General features: G+C 36.7%; 1 protein-coding gene across 1 annotated transcript in view; it reads left to right on the top strand.

Annotated features, from left to right (window-relative positions):
- The window catches only part of LOC102486015 (cadherin-2), a gene marked incomplete at its 3' end in the record, with an annotated part of 185,985 nt that extends 164,939 nt beyond the window's left edge, over window positions 1-21,046 (top strand). Inside the window, 6 exon segments of the mRNA XM_006149493.2 lie at window positions 408-552; window positions 3,556-3,728; window positions 14,606-14,743; window positions 15,408-15,593; window positions 18,496-18,749; window positions 20,904-21,046. Of these exon segments, the coding sequence (XP_006149555.2) occupies window positions 408-552; window positions 3,556-3,728; window positions 14,606-14,743; window positions 15,408-15,593; window positions 18,496-18,749; window positions 20,904-21,046 (1,039 nt within the window).
- Between the last annotated feature and the right edge of the window lie 723 nt (window positions 21,047-21,769).

Raw genomic sequence — 21,769 nt, 5'->3', positions numbered from 1 at the left:
TAGAATGAACATACTATAAAGTAGCACCTAACTAGGGCTATATAGCTTAACTGCAGTCATCAAATAGGTATTTCTAATGCCTTTTTTTTCCTCCTGAAACTTTCTTTTTAACTAATTAATTTACATTCATCCCCTAAGCATCATCACAACATACCAAATGTGGTTTCCCATCTAGAATAAACTGCATAGTGGCTTCATCATGCATGTTATCATCAATAATATTCCATTTCTAGTTTTATATATATATATATTCACCCCATGTCCAAGTTAAATTTTAATGGGAAAAACAGCTTAGATTTTCAGCTCTCATTCCATTCTTGGTATTCTGGTCACACTGTGATTGAATATTTCATCTTCTCATAGAAATAAATCTGTTAAGCAGTTTTGTTTTCTAATTACTTTTGCAGTTGAGGGCACATGCAGTAGATATAAATGGAAATCAAGTGGAGAACCCTATTGACATTGTCATCAATGTTATTGATATGAATGACAACAGACCCGAATTCTTACACCAGGTCTGGAATGGAACAGTTCCTGAGGGATCTAAGCCTGGTAAGTTTGAATGTAACAGTCTGGAAATGACTTGAGGAAATGTTGTGTAACCATCAGTATTATGTATGCCAAAAAGGATAAGTATGTGAACCTTTCATGTCATTTTCTTTCATAATGCTTTAATGGAAGAAGAAAAGTAACTTAGGGAAAAACTACTTGGAGAGAGAAAACAGAAAAATATTCTGCTGACCATAGTGATTTTTCCTACCTTCAAAAAATATGTGCTGCAGTATTTGATTTTACCCCATGGAATCTATAATACAGATCTGCTTTATTGAAAATGATCCCCCAAAACTCTAAAGGCTTCCTGTTCATAAAGTACATGTGTAGGTCACTAGAGACTGAGCGGTAACACAAATGCAGTTGGAAAGACTTAAAGATACTTGGTGTCCCTAGGACCAGGTGTTGAAGTCAAACCAAAAGCAGGGAAGGGGCTTGGTGACAGCTGTGATGGCTGCCCTCTGGCTGCAGTGTCTGTTTACTAGCAGAGGGTGGCCCTAATTTCTCTGAGGCCTATTTTCAACTAGTCTAATAGAAAGTAGCCTGGCCTAGAAACAGCACTTGCAGAAAGCTTCTCATGATTGTCATACAGTATTTGACTAAGATTTTAGATTCTTGTACTGAAAACACTGCAGACTACAGTGAGAGTAAAATAGCCAGGCCAGAAAAGCTTATACTGATGGACTAGATAATCAGTTTAAAGATGGTAAAAGTAAATGTTTGCTAGCCTTCCTGAGCTGATTTGGTGTATAAAGTGATTGGATTAGCATAGAGATTGGGTCGTCAGAAAAATCGTGACACATCTTTGTATAGGAAAATATATCACGACTTTTCCAATGACATTGTATATATAGTGTTTACACATGTCTCAACATTTAAAATTATACTACATAATACCTTGGTCATCTATACCAGTTTGTGTAACTCCCTTATGCATAAGCCTATTCTAGATATAACCAACTGTCGCTTAAATGGAAACTCTTTCTTTGTCCAAGTATGCTTGTGTGCATTGTTAGGAAAGAAGTAGGGGTGGAGCTGGAGGTGGCTATGGCAAGGATACGGGCTGTGCAGGAAGTTCAACCATATGTGGCTCCTTCTGAGTCATATTTTCAGAGTAGCTTTCTTTGGTATTTTAAAAGACACTAAAATCAAGCATGTTAAACACATCCTTATTAAAACACAGGCCTTATACAAATATTCCAAAGTTAAATAAACACGGAACTTTCTGGCTGCAGAAAGTCTTTTTTTTAAGTCATTTCTTTTCTTTTTTTTTCTCTATTGTTTTAAACTTTATAAAAATACTGCTACAGGGACCAGCAGTTAGTGTAATGGCTATGTCACTGGACTCACACGTTCGAGTCCCGGACCTGGTGGCTTAAACTCACGCCAGGCACGTGTGCGTGCGTGCCCAAGATCCCAAGATCCCAAGAGGAGAATGGAGGAGAAGGGATTGTGGCATGGCCATCCCCTCTGGGGGGTAATTTCTCGCTCTCTAGCCCTCTGTCTCTCTCTGTTTGTCTGGCGAGCGCACACGCCCTATAGCAAAAACCTCAAAAAAAAAAAAAATACTGCTACACAAAAATTACCAAAACTAAACCATAACTAAGCTATAGTTATACAAATTGAACCAGAATTTTCTATATTAGTCTCCAATAAATAAAAGATTCTCAGCAATCACTAGAAGTAAAGATATTTCATGAATACTGTATATAGCTCCTGTGGCTCTTTGCAACTTTGAAAATATCCTTCAAGGAAGGATTTGATAATGTAATGAACCCTGAGTTGAACTGTGTTGGGATCAATATTTTGGCTCAAGGTTCTGACACTTATTTTTTTGTTTTAATAGTGCATTCATTATTTAACAAATGTTTCTAAAACAAGTGTTGTATGCTAGCTCTTGTTCCAACACTATGGATACTATAGTGACAAGACAGTTCCTGCCCTGTCAGGGCTAAAATTCTAGTTGGGGGAAGAATAAGAAAAAAAATAAGCAAGTTAGCAAATATGTAGTGAAGGTTTTGGTGGGGGAGGAGATTAGTGTAGGTATGGTACATAGGCAAAAATTGTGCCTTATTTAAGAACAATTTCTCAAAAGAAATGTGAAGATGTGATCGATCTGTAGTGAATTCTGGGCCAAAAGTACCAGGAAGAGAGAACAGCAAATGTAAATAAGTTCTTACATAGAACTAAGCCTCCTGTACTTGAGAAGAAGATAGGCTAGAATTAGGAAATGCTGCAATACAGTTCTTAAGAAGATTCCCACAGAACAAAACATCCTAAATAACAACTACTTCTTTCTCTAATTTTTAATTACAGTTTGTCCAGTTAGTTTGAACTTACGTGATCCTAATGTTTTGTGGATTTCTTTTCCAAAATATCCAAATTGAAGCTTCTATGTTGGTTACAATGTTTTTTTAAATGTCCCAGGAAATAATGAACCACAATGCCAAATCTCTATTCAATGTACCAAAACAGTAATGCATGACAGGGTTCCTTATGACCTAAATAAATGGAGTGTGGCTCATTACGCACACAGCTTACTTTCAGCAAGTGACGTAGGCATTGGAGAGAATCATAATCAGCATATCACTTTCGATGTTATTCCACAAACAGGAGAAAATATGACAGAGGGAAGGAATCAGCAGCCATAAAATATGTTTCTAATGCTGTCTATATTACTTATCATTTGCATTTTTTATAACTTAAGGTCTGAAGTGACCCTTTTTAAAATTATACAGTGAATTTGTCTTCTAAGTATTAAAAAAAATTGAGTCTTTATGAATATGTATACTTTATAGTTTTCCTTTCCAATATCTAGACCGTGTTTTGTCCTTTTTACAGATAATACTGTTTTTATCAGTAGGGTTTTTAATCACAGTTTAATGGTTAAAAAAATGTTTGTTTTCCAAGTTGAAAAAAGAAGACATCAAAGTAGTAAAATGTGCGTTCAGAGGACCCGAAGGCAAAGGCTAACCGTTCCTTTTCCATGTACACTGTCTCTAGGAACGTATGTAATGACCGTAACTGCTATTGATGCTGATGATCCAAATGCACTAAATGGGATGTTGAGATACAGAATCCTGTCCCAGGCTCCAAGTACCCCTTCTCCCAATATGTTTACAATCAACAATGAGACTGGTGATATTATCACAGTGGCAGCTGGACTTGATCGAGAAGTAAGCCAACCAAAAATTGTATTTCAATCTGTTTTTAATCTTAAAGGTGCACCGTCTCACATACACTTTATCGCCCAGTAATAATATATCCACAGTATTATTTCAAATGTTAGTTTTCTGTCTCTCTCTGTTTGTCTGGCGAGCGCACACGCCCTATAGCAAAAACCTCAAAAAAAAAAAAAATACTGCTACACAAAAATTACCAAAACTAAACCATAACTAAGCTATAGTTATACAAATTGAACCAGAATTTTCTATATTAGTCTCCAATAAATAAAAGATTCTCAGCAATCACTAGAAGTAAAGATATTTCATGAATACTGTATATAGCTCCTGTGGCTCTTTGCAACTTTGAAAATATCCTTCAAGGAAGGATTTGATAATGTAATGAACCCTGAGTTGAACTGTGTTGGGATCAATATTTTGGCTCAAGGTTCTGACACTTATTTTTTTGTTTTAATAGTGCATTCATTATTTAACAAATGTTTCTAAAACAAGTGTTGTATGCTAGCTCTTGTTCCAACACTATGGATACAATAGTGACAAGACAGTTCCTGCCCTGTCAGGGCTAAAATTCTAGTTGGGGGAAGAATAAGAAAAAAAATAAGCAAGTTAGCAAATATGTAGTGAAGGTTTTGGTGGGGGAGGAGATTAGTGTAGGTATGGTACATAGGCAAAAATTGTGCCTTATTTAAGAACAATTTCTCAAAAGAAATGTGAAGATGTGATCGATCTGTAGTGAATTCTGGGCCAAAAGTACCAGGAAGAGAGAACAGCAAATGTAAATAAGTTCTTACATAGAACTAAGCCTCCTGTACTTGAGAAGAAGATAGGCTAGAATTAGGAAATGCTGCAATACAGTTCTTAAGAAGATTCCCACAGAACAAAACATCCTAAATAACAACTACTTCTTTCTCTAATTTTTAATTACAGTTTGTCCAGTTAGTTTGAACTTACGTGATCCTAATGTTTTGTGGATTTCTTTTCCAAAATATCCAAATTGAAGCTTCTATGTTGGTTACAATGTTTTTTTAAATGTCCCAGGAAATAATGAACCACAATGCCAAATCTCTATTCAATGTACCAAAACAGTAATGCATGACAGGGTTCCTTATGACCTAAATAAATGGAGTGTGGCTCATTACGCACACAGCTTACTTTCAGCAAGTGACGTAGGCATTGGAGAGAATCATAATCAGCATATCACTTTCGATGTTATTCCACAAACAGGAGAAAATATGACAGAGGGAAGGAATCAGCAGCCATAAAATATGTTTCTAATGCTGTCTATATTACTTATCATTTGCATTTTTTATAACTTAAGGTCTGAAGTGACCCTTTTTAAAATTATACAGTGAATTTGTCTTCTAAGTATTAAAAAAAATTGAGTCTTTATGAATATGTATACTTTATAGTTTTCCTTTCCAATATCTAGACCGTGTTTTGTCCTTTTTACAGATAATACTGTTTTTATCAGTAGGGTTTTTAATCACAGTTTAATGGTTAAAAAAATGTTTGTTTTCCAAGTTGAAAAAAGAAGACATCAAAGTAGTAAAATGTGCGTTCAGAGGGCCCGAAGGCAAAGGCTAACCGTTCCTTTTCCATGTACACTGTCTCTAGGAACGTATGTAATGACCGTAACTGCTATTGATGCTGATGATCCAAATGCACTAAATGGGATGTTGAGATACAGAATCCTGTCCCAGGCTCCAAGTACCCCTTCTCCCAATATGTTTACAATCAACAATGAGACTGGTGATATTATCACAGTGGCAGCTGGACTTGATCGAGAAGTAAGCCAACCAAAAATTGTATTTCAATCTGTTTTTAATCTTAAAGGTGCACCATCTCACATACACTTTATCGCCCAGTAATAATATATCCACAGTATTATTTCAAATGTTAGTTTTCATTAAGGATCTGGTTGTATGACTTTTTTTTTTCCTTTTGAACCTCTAATTGTTTAGGTGATGTATGTATGCTATCAATAGATAAGTATAATCACTGACTAAGTTAAGCCACTATTCTCTGGTACCTAATTTTTAAAATTCTTTTCAGTTTTTATTATCTTTATACTCAAAGGTTTTTGTGAGGAACTAAGTCGCCAAATTAAGGTGTGCATAAATTTAGGGTAATTTTTAATACTTGCGTTTTTAAGAGGCTGCAAATAGTGCCTATGTGGATAGGCTTCTCGTAGCCCCTGGGGATAACCTAATTTAGTAGACAGGAGATTATTTCCTGTATTATAACTTGTCCCTTACCACTAAGATTAATGTATTAAATAGGTTTGAGTACTAGTAACTGTATTTATTCTACTGACAAGCTTTTAAAATTATAAATGCAGAGAAATGCACTTCTAGAATAGTATTTTGTTGAAAAGGTATAAAATTTGAAGACATTTAAATACATGTAGTATCACAGTCTGATAAGGATGGGAATTTTGGTTAATTTCAGGTGTGTCATCCCACTGTGACAGTCCTCAGCCCGTATGTCCTCAGTGTTGTTGTTCATGTGATCCCTTCTCCCAGGAATGACTTGTACTTTTTTCTTTTTATCTTGAACCATTACGTTGTTTGTTTTTTGTTTTTCCCCAAAGAGAGTATTGCTATAGACATGGACAGAGAGAGACAGAGAGAAAGAAAGGGAGAAGTCACCCCTGAGGGGAAATGGCTACACCATAATCCCTTCTGTAGTCTCCTCCTGGGATCTTGGGCACGCATGCGCATAAGTCTGGCATGAGTTAAAAGCCTCCGGATTCAGGACTCAAACCGCATTTGGCCATGTGGGAGTCCAGTGATGTAACCATTACACTATCTGCTGGTTCCAAACTGTTCAGTTTTTTTATGTTCTGATTCAAACCCTGCTTAAATAGTTTCCTGAAACCTCTTATGATGCTTTTATGTCCTTTTTCTATTCTGTCCTGACCATTTTCTTACAGATTCTCAAGATCATTATTTTGATCATCCATAATCACTGTTTGAAAGACTTTTCAAAGTGCCAACTTACAGAGAGTCGTGCTTTGTAGACTTCTAGCTGAACCAGCTTTTACTGTAAAGAGACCTCAGATTAAGTATGTCAAAAGGAAACATTACACCCACCACAATAAATATTATTGACAAGGATTTTAGGAGTTGTTTTTTTGGATGCTTTAATTGCTGTAGTAGTATTCATTTGAATTGGATCAAAGAAAACATTTCTATTGCGATTAATTATATATATATATGATAGTGCTAAAAAACATACTAATAAAGTAGTAAGAGCCAATCCAGGTTACTTTTTTCTGAACTGAGAGTCTTCCTTAAAAGTTAAATGTCTGCCTATGAGATTATATCTGGTAACTTCCAGGTGTCAATCCATTTTTTTTCTAGAAATGTTTTGTAAGACAAATTTTTGAAATACATGTAATTTTTGCAGTAGTACTTTTAGTTCAGTGACATTGAGAACATATATGTCTTTTCCATTACTTTTATGAGATACTATTCCTGTATGTTGATAAAACTCAGCATAAATGTCATATTTTCTAGGAAAATATTGAGTACTTTTAAATGTTCTTTTGAGTTCCAAGCTGCTCACATGCCTGGTAAATTTATCTTATTTTCATAATCCTAGTACTTTCTTTTATTCGCACTCTTATTGTGAGGTACAAAAATGGAGCTTCATCCTGTTTTCATACAGTAACATTCGTATCATATTTAGCCTAGCTATTTAATAGCAAGAAAGGAATATAGAGAATTAAAGATAGTTTTACTAAAGCAAATCAACCATTTTTAAAAATAAGAGACTTTATTTAGTTGAGAGGTCAAACGTCTGAAGTGAGGCCATAGTCGTGGTTAAGTCTATCTTGTGTTGGACAGAGAAACTGTGATATTCATGACCCCCTGGTGAAACTATAATGTGAAAATTGGTTTAAAGCTCTAGAATTACAGGTTAGATATAGTATGAGAAATAGCTTCTTGACAGTGAAATGATTAAATACAACAATGAGTTACTAAGGAAAATTATGGAAAAACCTTCCTTTTTCTGAAAGTCATTTAACATTTAAAAAATATACCTTTCTTGGTGGTTTATGATAATTCTGACTAAGGTTGGGGATAAATTACTTGGATTTTTTTCAGGCCTCATGCAGGCTTCAAATTCTATTATTTCTATTAGAAGTCATAGTTTCCTTTCTGTCAAATGTAATTTTAGTTGCCACTTTCCCAAGATTTATGACACCTTTAAGTGATTGAACTTCTAATCATTGAAATGCTTACTTTTATTTTTCTTTAATCTGTATGTTTAAAAAGTATCAATTCATCAAGTTCTCTAGACCCGAAGCTGTGTTATCCAGTCTTCAATTTTTTTTTTTTTTTTAAATCTCCATCTGACTTCTTGTTCCATTACCTGGTGATGGCTATTCCTGGCTTTTCTTTGATTCCAGCACTTTCTCTTTCTGTCCATATTCCTTTTTGTTCAGGACTGCTGATGACTCAGCCACAGCATAACTGACTTTGAATTTTGGCCATGTGTGTTTTGGGCTATTTACCTCTAGTTACTAACTTACGACCTCAGTTTCAGCATCTGTAAATGAGGATAATAATATTATCTACCTCATGGAATGCTATAAGGATCACATAGCACGGTACATAAAGCATTCATCACAGTGGGATAATAATATTATCTACCTCATGGAATGCTGTAAGACTCACATAGCACGGTGCATAAAGCATTCATCACAGTTCCCAATATATTGTGTCATCAGAAAAGTCAATGCATTTTTGCAAAGAATAAGTCATGGGAACCAGCAGTGGGCGTAATGGCTATGTCTCTGGACTCCCACGTAGTCGACCGTGGTTCACTTCCCGGACCCGGTGGCTTAAAACTCACGCTGGGCACGTGTGCGTGTGTACCCAAGATCCCGAGAGGAGAATGGAGGAGAAGGGATTGCAGTGTGACCATCCCCCCTGGGGGGTGATTTCTTGCTTTCTGTCTCTCTGTGTCTCTCTGTCTGTCTGGCGAGCGCACGTGCCCTATAGTAACAAAAACTCTCAAAATAAATAAATAAATAAATAAGCCATGACTTTCCCACCACCCAGTATATTTTCTACTGTTTTCCCCATTGCTATCATAAATGGTGACAACAGCATCTGTAGGTTGGTCACTGTTACTTTTCTCCTCTTCATAAGTTTTCTATGGCAAAGTAAAAATTATGCTTCCTTTTTTTAAAAATCCAATTATTATTTTATTTGTGGTCTCAACTTCTTGGTATTTTTTTATTTGTTAGTTTTTATTTTTTTAATTTTGCTATGGGGCACATGCACTTATCCATAAGAACCAGAGACAGGGAGAGTGCAAAAGTGAGGAAGCACCATACCCTCATTGCCCCCAGGGCTGGAGCCAGCAATTAGCTTAGAGGTTAAAGCAATGGACTCACCCATGGCCCACAGTGGTTCAAGTCCCAGACCTGGCAGCTTGAAAATCACTCCAGGTGTATGCGCATGTATGCCCAAAATCTCAAGAGGAGAATAGAGGAGAAGGGATTATGACATGGCCATCCCCCCTGGGCAAGGGTAATTTTTCACTTTTGCTCTCATCGTTTGTCTCTGTCTGTCTCCAGTGAATACACATGCCATATGGCTAAAACAGTGGTTCAAGTCCCAGACCTGGCAGCTTGAAAATCACTCCAGGTGCATGCGCATGTATGCCCAAAATCTCAAGAGGAGAATAGAGGAGAAGGGATTATGACATGGCCATCCCCCCTGAGCAGGGGTAATTTTTCACTTTTGCTCTCATCGTTTGTCTCTGTCTGTCTCCAGTGAATACACATGCCATATGGCCAAAACTTAAAAAAAAAAAAAAATAGAACTGGAACAAGGTTACAAACCTGTACTCCCCTCCTAAGTTCCAATGGTATTATTATTTACCTGTCTCTTCCCTGAGTCTTTCCAAAAGGACATCATCATGTCCCTAAATCTGTAATCCATCGTGAATTTCCTGTCTCACATAACCATAGTACCTTCATGGTCTAATTAATTGCCTTCACCATGTGCTAGTTGCCTTTCGTTCCCCATCTCTTTGGTCATCAAGTTCCTTTCCGTTTACCCCCGAAACACCACATATGTTTAACCCTGCCTTCAGGAATTTAGGATTAGCTGGGATTGTCCTATTACATCTTGTTTGTATCACTCCTTACCCTTACTACAGTCTCATGGCACATTTGGCCCAGTAATCCATTACTGGATGTCTCCAACGCTTAATGAAACCAAGGCCATATTTGGTTTTGTTCACTATTTTGTCTGATTAAATACTACATTGTCTGGCAGACAGTAGACATTTTGTGAATGTTTGCCAAATGAACGTGTGAATATTCTCACCTCTTCATTGTCTGATATCTCTCTAGCTCGGTGTTTCAAAAGCATGCCGCATGTGTATAATGATTTTAATTGGTGCACAGAGAATCCCATAGGGGCAGCAGAAACCACACACCTTTTAGATGCCCCTCCTCAAGTAGAGACAGACAGAATCCAGGAATTGGGTTGTGTTTATGTTTCACAGTTATATTTATGGCAAGAAATGCTAGTTTTCCATTTATGGCCCTTTTACAATAAATTAATTCAAGCTTTAAAAAAGGGAGTTAGTATCAAGATAAATAGGAAATGACTCATGGTATGGAAATATGGGGATATGGCAGAATTGGGAAGGTAGTAAATGAATCACTGCAGTTTGGGAAATAGTGACCTCATTTATGCTCACACTATGTGTTTTAATAAATAAATGATAGTTGCCCATGCAAATAAGATAGTGTTCCTAATCTGAAGTGATTTTTATAAGGTAAGGCAAGGCCCACACTTTCTCATCCGTTCATGTCCACCACACAGTTAAAAGCATGTGTCGTTTCCTTGCTCTGTGTCAGAATTGTGCTTGATTCCAGCAACACAAGCATGAACAAGGGTCCTGGGGACGGTGTGTGTTTGCACATGCATGATAGTGCAAGGACAGATAACTGGTAACAGCCATATAAACCAGAAATAGTGACACAAGCGTGTTATAGAGGCATAGTCCTGAGGACACAAACAATTCTCTCTCAAGGACTGGCAGAAATCATCTCTATGTGATGTTTAAGATGTATGTTTGCCAGGCTCAGAAAGAAGGGAAGAGTGTTCTGGACCAAGGTTTCTCAACCACTGTTGACATTTTTGACTGGGTAATTATTGTCATGGGGACCTGTCTTGTGTGTCATAGGATAACCAGCATCTCTGGTCTCTACCTATTAGGTGTCACTAATAGGTAGTAGCACTCCCTAGTTGTAGCAACTAAAAATGTTCTCTGGTGGGGAAAAATCACACCAGATGAGATTCACTAGTCTAAATAGATAGAAATGCCAAATTCAGTGGCATGGATCACAACAGGACATTTGAAGATAAATACAAAAAGCCCAAGATAATGGGGTAAAATGCCTGAGATGGGATAGTTTTGGTAAGAGACGAGGTACAGAGAGGAAAGGATTGACAGTGAGCAGATGATTTGATATTTTATCCCATCCAGAACATCAAGTGAGGAAACGTTTTTAAGCAAGATCCCCTTGATCAGATGTGGGACTAGGAGGCTGGGAAGTCAGATTCTTATGGAATCTAAATGTCAGTCAGAACCAGATGCCCAATGACTAAATTAGGCAAGAAGCTTTAAATAGTTTGGCTGTCTAAAACATAGGCAGTCAAAACTTCCTTAATAAACGTAAAAGTATTTTACCTATTAGGTATTAGAAAACATAGATTATATTATTTACCAAGTGGGTACTATTGTTTTTACTTGAGACATTGTATTTACGAATTAATAATATTTTCTGTAACTTGAAGATTTCACGACCAGCTTGATCCAATAGGTCATTTCATGCATTAGCTAGTGATCCAAATATTTAAGCTCAATGGAAAGTTGTATGTATTATGATTTATATATATATATATATTGCTAGTGGTCTTGTGCACTCGCCGGGTGGGGGGAACACCCCTTTATGGGGAATCCCTTCTCCCTCTTTCAGGATTCTGGGTATGCATGCACATACGTCCCACATGTTCCTCAATCTGCTGGATCCAGAACTCAAACCACATGATCAGCCAATCAGCCATGTGGTATCTGGCTGCCTTAACCACCAGGCCACAGAGCTGGCCCATTTATATCATTTTAAAGATTTTTGTAGAATGGACATGAGGAAAGAACTGTGTCTCCATATAATACCCATGTGATTTTTTTTATCTATTAAAAATAAATTCTATTTTTTTCTCGCTCCCTTTTTTTTTCTTTTTAGAATTATCATCTGTTGTTGCAAATAGTAGTTTGACAAATAGAGCATTTCAAAAGTCCTAACAAATTTTTATTTACATAATTTTTAGCTGGGAGGCTAAACTGAAAATCCTTTTAAAATTTTGTCACTAACTCTGAGTGCATTAAGCTTGAAGTGACACTCTTTTTGATGGGGAAAAGAAGTCACTGAGAAATATTGTAGCCTCCTTCAGTAATACAGTGAGGTGTTATAGGTTAAGAAAATTTAAAATTGCTCAACTTGCACCATTGCTGTTGGAGTTTTTTGGGGTTTTTTTTTCCCCCTCATTCAAAAAGTGTGACATTTCTCTTTTGGGAAGATAAAAAAAAATAACTAAAATGAAAAAATGCTAGAGATTGGCATTTGGATGGACAGAGACTTAAAAATCTAACATGCAAGCCTGTCTTTTCCTCAGCCTCTTTCTTTTCTTTGCCCCTCCCTCTAACAACCAAATCAAAAGCTACAATTTGTTTCTGTTCTATCCAAGTTTCAATAACCCCTTAAGAATAGCCATTCATAAGATTAGCTATTTTTAGAGTCAGGGTTAACCACACTTCCCTATGACAATTTATTTTTATAGTGAAGAAGTAAGTTTTGTTCAGAATGTTTTAACATTTGTGAAAATATATATTTTGCTAGTGGTCTTGTGCACTTGCCGGGTGGGGGGAACACCCCTTTATGGAGAATCCCTTCTCCCTCTTTCAGGATTCTGGGTATGCATGCACATACGTCCCACATGTTCCTCAATCTGCTGGATCCAGAACTCAAAGCACATGATCAGCCAATCAGCCATGTGGTATCTGGCTGCCTTAACCACCAGGCCACAGAGCTGGCCCATTTATATCATTTTAAAGATTTTTGTAGAATGGACATGAGGAAAGAACTGTGTCTCCATATAATACCCATGTGATTTTTTTTATCTATTAAAAATAAATTCTATTTTTTTCTCGCTCCCTTTTTTTTTCTTTTTAGAATTATCATCTGTTGTTGCAAATAGTAGTTTGACAAATAGAGCATTTCAAAAGTCCTAACAAATTTTTATTTTCATAATTTTTAGCTGGGAGGCTAAACTGAAAATCCTTTTAAAATTTTGTCACTAACTCTGAGTGCATTAAGCTTGAAGTGACACTCTTTTTGATGGGGAAAAGAAGTCACTGAGAAATATTGTAGCCTCCTTCAGTAATACAGTGAGGTGTTATAGGTTAAGAAAATTTAAAATTGCTCAACTTGCACCATTGCTGTTGGAGTTTTTTTGGGTTTTTTTTTTTTCCCCCTCATTCAAAAAGTGTGACATTTCTCTTTTGGGAAGATAAAAAAAAATAACTAAAATGAAAAAATGCTAGAGATTGGCATTTGGATGGACAGAGACTTAAAAATCTAACATGCAAGCCTGTCTTTTCCTCAGCCTCTTTCTTTTCTTTGCCCCTCCCTCTAACAACCAAATCAAAAGCTACAATTTGTTTCTGTTCTATCCAAGTTTCAATAACCCCTTAAGAATAGCCATTCATAAGATTAGCTATTTTTAGAGTCAGGGTTAACCACACTTCCCTATGACAATTTATTTTTATAGTGAAGAAGTAAGTTTTGTTCAGAATGTTTTAACATTTGTGAAAATGATCTATTTTTTTTTTGTAGTGACAAATTCCACAGAGATTTCAAGTGATTTTAGATACTGTTTTTGGTTAGATTTTCATAATGTAAAAATCTTATTGGCTAGTGCTATAGATTTCTCAGCCATTTCAAGATTTTCTCTTAGATACAATATGGTTGAATTGGCTCCCCTTTAAAACAGTCAGTCTGGAGTTTGAAAGTAGTGGATGCCTAACTTTCTACATGTAAATGTATCTATATCCGTATCAGTTACAGGTCTATGCTCAAAACAGTAGATGCAATGAGTGTTATTCCCAAGTACCAATAGTGGAATATGCAGTTATTAAATACGTTCTATGTTCCAGGAATAAGTATATACCTGTAAACCTTTTAATTAGGTATTGACTTAAAAAAATGTATGCCTCATGTATATAGTTTTATAATAGTATGTGCTAATGAAAACTAGAGGAAAGTACTATATCAACCCTGTTATACTAAACAGAGTATATACAGAATATATAAACATAAAGCACATATGCTTTGTAAATTTTATATATGTGTGTATATATATATATATATATTGTTCTTTTCTTCTCTTGAGATTCTCAACTGTCTTTAATATCATAAAATGTAGAAACTAACATTTGAGAAAGTAAATGCAAACCAAAGTTCTTGAATGCTTGATCACAATCTTGTGAAGGGAAGAAAGGGAACTGTTGAAACCCAGATGGAGGTTTCACTTAGCTGTGAATTTCACACATCTGCATTGCATTCCTTTTTTCGAGGAGTAGGTGAAGAGACACAGTTAAATCTCTCTAGACAAGGACCAGACCTGTGCCTCATAAGTTAAAGTAAACTCCACTTGGGAAATTTTAAGAGTGTTAATCAGAATGAAAGATCTGTGCTGTGTGTAATAAAGAGCCATTTACAGAACAACTGTCTTCTTGAAGAATTAGTTTCATTTATGTTATTTTTAATATCTTTTTAGAAAGTGCAACAATACACGTTAATAATTCAAGCTACAGACATGGAAGGCAATCCTACCTACGGCCTTTCAAACACTGCCACGGCCGTCATCACAGTGACAGATGTCAATGACAATCCTCCAGAGTTTACTGCCATGACGGTAAGTACAGCCTGTCACTCCCAGAACTATAGGTCTGTAGTCCATTACTGAGAACTTTTGTCATGAATAATAAATGTGTTAAATACATGAGATACTAGCTTAAACTGATAGTAGAGTGGTTACTGACTCAGTCATTTCTGTCTCCAGGACTTTTACTAAGGCATCCAAATAATTAATTTCCTCGAAGTCTCCAAGTCCACTGTTCGAGTTGTTAAAATATATGCTGAAAGAAAAAAATGCACTAGAAGGACTTTTTGCTGTTAATACAAAATACTTATAAATATTTTCAGGTGCATGAACTCCATGACTGATTTATGCCGCTTCGTCAGAATGTAATTATCTGTGTCTCGAGTAAAATCATTTCCCACAGACAAGTCCTTTCTCCCGACCCTACATTAATCACCCAGATACTCACAAATGGATGCTAATTTTAATATTAATGAAATCATAACATAATTTGAGAAAAAATGGGCTATTGAATAATGTTATAGTATTTTTAAAGTCAAACATAAATGCTGTGATTATTGCATTACTGACCTCTTCATTTAGCATAGGTTATAAGAATTTAATAGGGCAGTAAAATTAGGGCCACGTGTGGTCATCAAGCAAGTTGTCCTTCAGTGGTCCACACTGCGCCCCTGACCCAGGTTTGTCTTTCTTGTAGTTCTATGGAGAAGTTCCTGAGAACAGGGTAGATGTCATAGTAGCTAATCTAACTGTGACTGATAAGGACCAGCCCCATACACCAGCCTGGAATGCAGTGTACAGAATCAGCGGTGGAGATCCTACAGGACGCTTTGCCATTCAGACAGACCCAAACAGCAACGACGGGTTAGTCACCGTGGTAAAAGTAAGTGTTTCCTGGACCGTGTGTCTCTCTGGCAGCCATTCGGCAATTACCAACATATGCCTTCACCCCACTGTGTGCCATTTAATATTAGGACTTTTTTTTTTATTTCACTCATAAATTGAGGCTTCACAATTATTTCCGGGGTGGGGGGTGTTCTTGTCCCCGTGCCCAACATAGATATTTTCACATCACTAATGTTGTTTTTAAATCACTGTTCAATCATCATTGTTTTTGGGCTGACTCCATAGCCTAGTGGTTAAGGAATCCAGATCTCATAGACAACTGTAGTTCAAATCCTGGCGCCAGTGGCTTAAAAAAATGCTGAGCATGCACACATGTCCCAAATAAAACAACCTAATGGAGAAAAGGAGAAGGGAATGTGGTATGACCATATTCCATTGGGTGGCTTTTCCCCTGTCTCTCTCCCTCTGTGTCTCTCTGACAAGTAGCCACATCCCCTAGCAATAAATAAATGAGTCACTTTAAACTGTTCGACCAGTCTAGACACAGGCATGTCTTCATAAATACTGTCCATGTAGTTGATATGTTAGTAATGTACACCTTCTGAAGTTTTGCTCACCATTTAGTTAATGGCAATTAAGAATGATGCATCACACCTACTGTGTCATGAGGGTTGGGTAGGTAGTGCATGAACCAGAAAATATCACAGAAGTAAAATGGAACGAGTAGTTGAGAAGAAAGCCTGAGTTTTTTTTTTAAAGACTCTGTATTTGCATTGCCATTTAAAAATGTTATTTTCAATATTTTTAGGAAACTGATTTTTCTGATTTTAAATTGTCAAAAAAGAACCCAATACCAGGTGCGTGTGCTTGCGTGCCCAAGATACCAAGAGGAGAATGGAGGAGAAGGGATTGCGGCATGGCCATCCCCCTGGGTTTTGTGTGTGTGTGTGTGTGTGTGTGTGTGTGTGTGTGTGTGTGCGATTTCTCTCTCTCTATCTCTCTGCTTCTCTCTGTCTTTCTGGCGAGCGCATGAGCCCTATGTAAAAACCTCTCAAAAAAAAAAATAATAAATAAAAAAGAACCCAACAAAACAATTGAGTGCTAGAAGCAAAAGGGATGTCCCTCAGTATAATAAATGCACAGTTGTAACATAAAAGCTCTTTCAAGGGAACCACTCAGTGAAGGGTGAAAAGATTTTCTTCTTTACCTACCACCAAAGCACTCTAGATTTATAAGTGAACCCAAAGGTGCACTAAGGTGCCAGTTACCAAAGGTGTTGTATGTCCATGAGCCTAATGATAGTTACTCCCATGGGACACAGGTTGGAAATGCTGAACAAATATAGCAAGTATGCCAGCCCCAGAGCCTGGTGTCTGTGTTTGACTCCCAGCTCTGTCCTCAATACCTGTGTGACCGAGAACAGTTATTTTACCTCTGTGAGCTTCAAGTTCTTCCTGCAGCGTGTGGAGCTGATAATAATACCCAAGTCATAGTGTTGTGCTGGTTAACAAGCTCCACCCACATTAAGGTACTTAGAACTGTGCATATGCACTCAGCATAAATGTCAGGGGCTAATGAAACCACTTGAAATACTACAGTCTTCCTTTCTGGATTCTTTCCTGTCTTTTAAATGTACTTAAGAAAGGGCAATTGAATTGTAAATTTAAGAGGGAGAGAAAAAACTGTGTGTTTGAAGGTTTGAGAAGATTGTCCAGGTTAAAAAACTGGTGCCATTTATTGGTGCTAATGACTTTCTTGTGAGCTTCAGCTCTAGATCCTTCGTAGGCTACCAACAACAGCATGAGAGTTGTTGGTGCCATTTGTCCTTATTTTTATCAGAATAATGCTTTTTTACACCTCCTGTAGAAGGTCATCAGGAAGATTAAGAATGAATGTCCAGCCTGGTCACTTGACTGCTGGTGACATTTCTAGCGAAGACAGGATTCAATAGAACTTTGAAAGTTAATATTTACATGAAGGCTTCTTTGTGCATTGTATCAGAGTGTCATTCTTAGATTTTGGGGTTTTGCAAACCACAATTTTAAGTTTACTAAAAACAGAGAGAAATACGTACGGCATCTGGCAAAATTTGTAGTGTACTGGACTGAAGTGCTGGAAGCCACATGCTGACCACAGGGTCAGATCCCTGGATCAGCTTGAAAATGCACCAAGCATATTTATGTGGACACCAAAGAACCCAAGGACCTGGAGAGCTGGGAAAGGGGATCCCAGCCTAATAAGATATACATATCAAGAGTATGTCTGTTCATCTCTTCCTCTCTTTTACTTGTGTGTGCATGTGTGCACCTATACAGGCTCTCTGTCATACCAAAAAATAAAAAGGAAAAAGAAAAACACCTTTCAACTAACACACTATTATTTTTTAAAGTTAGGTGTATGTGTGTTTGAGTATATATGTTCATACTTCAAAATGTATACATCAAATTACTTTTAAATTGAATTCATTCAGAGCTATTAAAAAATGACATTGTCTGTTTTTTGTTTTGTTTTTCATTTCATTACAGGTGATAAAAGCTTTATTGGATAAAGAATGGTCTTTTTACCAGTGTTTGGGAGTACAGACTAAGACCATCATGTTCTCACTTGACCTCATATTAATTAATCATTTTGGTCAATAATGCTATTTTTAAGAATAATCAAGTGTTTAAATGAACCTAAATAAATGTATCCATGCAGTCATCATATGTATTATTTTGTGAACATAAATCTTCAAAATTTATAAATAGGTTAAATTTGGATAAATATTTCAATCATTGACCATACTTAATATATATTTTCCAGAAATTCAAAAGGAACCTTATGATATAATGAATGAAAAAAAAAATGATGTTTTGGAAATAGAGCTGATGGAAGAATAAGCTGAAGCATGCAAATATTATCTTCCTACAAAATGATGTTTTCTTCCTTTTTTTCCCCAGCCAATCGACTTTGAAACAAATAGGATGTTTGTCCTTACTGTCGCTGCAGAAAATCAAGTGCCATTAGCCAAGGGAATTCAGCACCCACCTCAGTCAACTGCCACTGTGTCTGTTACAGTTATTGATGTGAATGAAAACCCTTATTTTGCCCCAAATCCCAAGATAATTCGCCAGGAAGAAGGCCTTCATGCTGGTACTATGTTGACAACATTTACTGCTCAGGACCCAGATCGATATATGCAGCAAAATATTAGGTATAAAGTGCCAGTAAAGTCCATTGATATGCGTTATGTCCCATATTGTGCATAAAATGCATTTAATTTACCATTTGAGTAAGAAATTTTATTGGAACCAAAACTTACTAGATGATCATTTTAAATTCTTTGAAGACTTTTCCTCTCAGTAAATCAGTGACTATTTTAGATAGGAAATATTGAAATGAATCTACTGAAGTTTTATTGAGTCGTTGGAAAAGTCATGATGCATTTTTGCATAGAAAAGTTTATCATGACTTTCCCAATAACCTTATATTTAAGAAAAAAATTCTCTTTGTTCTGCCTCCTTTCCTAATTAAAAAAAAAAATTAATTTCTAGCTACCAAACATCTCAAAAATGTTCTACAGGGGCCAGCAGATAGCATGATGGTTAAGGCACTGGATTTCACATGGCCAACCGCACAGTTTGTGTGCTGGACCCAGTGTCTTGACGTGTGTTCATGCCCCAAATCCCAAGAGGAGAATGGAGGAGAAGGAATTGCAGTGTAGCTATCACCCTGGGGGATGGTTTCTCTCTTTCCTTCTCTATCTCTCTTTGTCTCTCCAGTGTATACACCCTATAGCAAAAAAACAAAAAAAAAAACAAAACAAAAAAATTCTACAGTGAGTCAGTAGAAAACTTTTGGGAGCTTATACCATTTATATCTCTTCCATATATCATGAAGACAAGAAAATGCATGCCAAATACAAAATCTAAGAGCTAATTATTTTCATCCCTACATGTACAAGTAGTTATTGGACTTAGAAAACATATCTGTAAAGATTTCCAACTTCAGCAAAATCTAATTTATCCCTCCTGATGAAGGAGTGGATGGCTGGCAGAACATACCCCACAGGACTGTTATTTACAGCTGGTGAGGATAATTTTATTATATTAGGCCATATTTTATTTAACTTCTTTCTCAACAATTGCAAACAAATAATTGCATATATTCTCCATTTCTCTACACACTGAAGTAAAAATATTTAAAAAAACAATTAATAGGTATATTAAAACCCTACAACTTTTTTACCTCTCAAAACATAACCTATTCTTTTTCTAATCTCTATATTGGTTATCCAGGCTTAGAAAGTTTATTCCAATGTGGGAGATCCCAGTGGGAATGGGATTCAGGCATCTCTGCAGTGTGACTTGATTTTCATCATGCTAAAATGGTACAATGGTTTAGCAGTGTTCTGTGATATAAAATTCAACCCATATTATAATTTCTCTGAAGTCCTGTACAGTAGGAGTACTGCTTATTTAGAAGGTATATTTAAGATATTTTATCTGCCCTATTGATAACTGCTGTAGTAGACATGTCTAAAATAAGATAAGCCCTATTTGCCTTTGCCTGCAATAGGGACTGTGCTCCTAGCCTTGCCCTTTCAAACACCTGTAAAATATTTTCTGCATATGTGACTGGACACAAGCTTTATGTAGTTCCCAAATCACTACCATAGAAGGGACCAGCAGATGGCAGAATGGTTACGTCGCTGGACTCCCACATAGCTGACTGTGGTTCGAGTCATGGACCTGGAGGCTTGAAATTCACGCTGGGCACATGTGCATGCATGCCCAAAATCTCAAGAGGAGAATGGAGGAGAAGGGACTGCAGCGTGGGCCATCCCCCCAGGGAATGATTTCTCGCTTTCTGTTTCTCTCTGTCTGGTGACCACATGCGCCCTATAGCAAAAATGTCTCAAAAAAAAAAAATTTACTGCCATAGAAATCATTTTCAGACCAGTCAGGTTGCTTGGTGGTTAAGTCGGTTAGATCCCACATGGCCAACTGTACACTTTAAGTCACAAACCTGGTGGCTTGAAAAACACACCAGATGTGTGTGCATATGTACCCAAAATTGCAAGAAGAGAATAGAGAAGAAGGGACTGTATTGTGTCACCCTGCTATCCCCTAGACCCCCTAGAGTGGAGGGGGGTGGTGCTTTCTTACTTTCTCTCTCTCTGAATGATAGCCAAGAAAAAAAGAAAAAGAAAAAGAAAGTTTTCTATGTTAAAGCTGTATTTCCAACTATCATCTACAAAAATATAAATGAATAAGTAAGTTACACTTAAAATTCAGTCTGTAAAATATGCGCTACTTTTAAAACTTCACATCCAAACAATTTAACTTACTGAATTTTTATTTTGTAGATACACAAAATTATCGGATCCTGCCAATTGGCTGAAAATAGATCCTGTGAACGGGCAAATAACTACAATTGCTGTTTTGGATAGAGAATCACCGAATGTGAAAAACAATATATATAATGCTACTTTCCTTGCTTCTGACAATGGTATGTAATTAAACATATTTCCTGTATTCTCCAGAAATTGAGATTTTCTTTTATTACAAAAGGCTTCACCGTTTCCAACGGGTTATCCGTGACATATGTCCCTGTGTTGCGCATGTTCCTGTATCTTCCATAGTAGCTTTGCATGGTGATCACAAACCTTAGTTTTATTTCCTTGCCCAAGGTGGATGTCTGCCAACCTCAGTGACCTGGGACACTGTCTTTGAGTTGGTCTTCTTATATTTCTTCTAGGAAGCTATTTGCTGCCTTGAGTGTATATATACATCCCTAGCAATCTTCCTTTTTCTAATCCTCTGCCCTTGTCTAGGAAACTCTTAATTTTTTGTATAAATTGAGATAAATGAGCACTGAGCTTTAGGGTGTTGGTTTTGGAACACATATTTTGGCACTTTTTTTTTGTCTGCTTGGCTCGATTTGGTTGAAATGAACAGATAAGACTTTATATTTTAGGTACTTAAGATAAAAATGAGTTATTTAAACTGGGCTATGGACTTACTTTACTTTGTTAGCTCAATATGTTATGTGTTTAAGAGCACAAGCTCTGGTTTCAACTGGCTGTCTGGGTCCAGACTCCATTTCTAGCACATCCTATGATTAACAAGAAGGTTTTAAATCTATTGATTTCTTGGGGACCAGCAGTTGGCAAAATGGCTATGTTGCTGGCTCCATGTAGTTAGTTTGAGTCTCAGACCCGGTGGCTTAAAA

Source organism: Tupaia chinensis, unplaced genomic scaffold (assembly GCF_000334495.1).
Source record: "Tupaia chinensis unplaced genomic scaffold, TupChi_1.0 Scaffold000265_1, whole genome shotgun sequence".
Taxonomy (NCBI): domain Eukaryota; kingdom Metazoa; phylum Chordata; class Mammalia; order Scandentia; family Tupaiidae; genus Tupaia; species Tupaia belangeri.
This window is presented reverse-complemented; position numbering and strand designations above follow the sequence as displayed.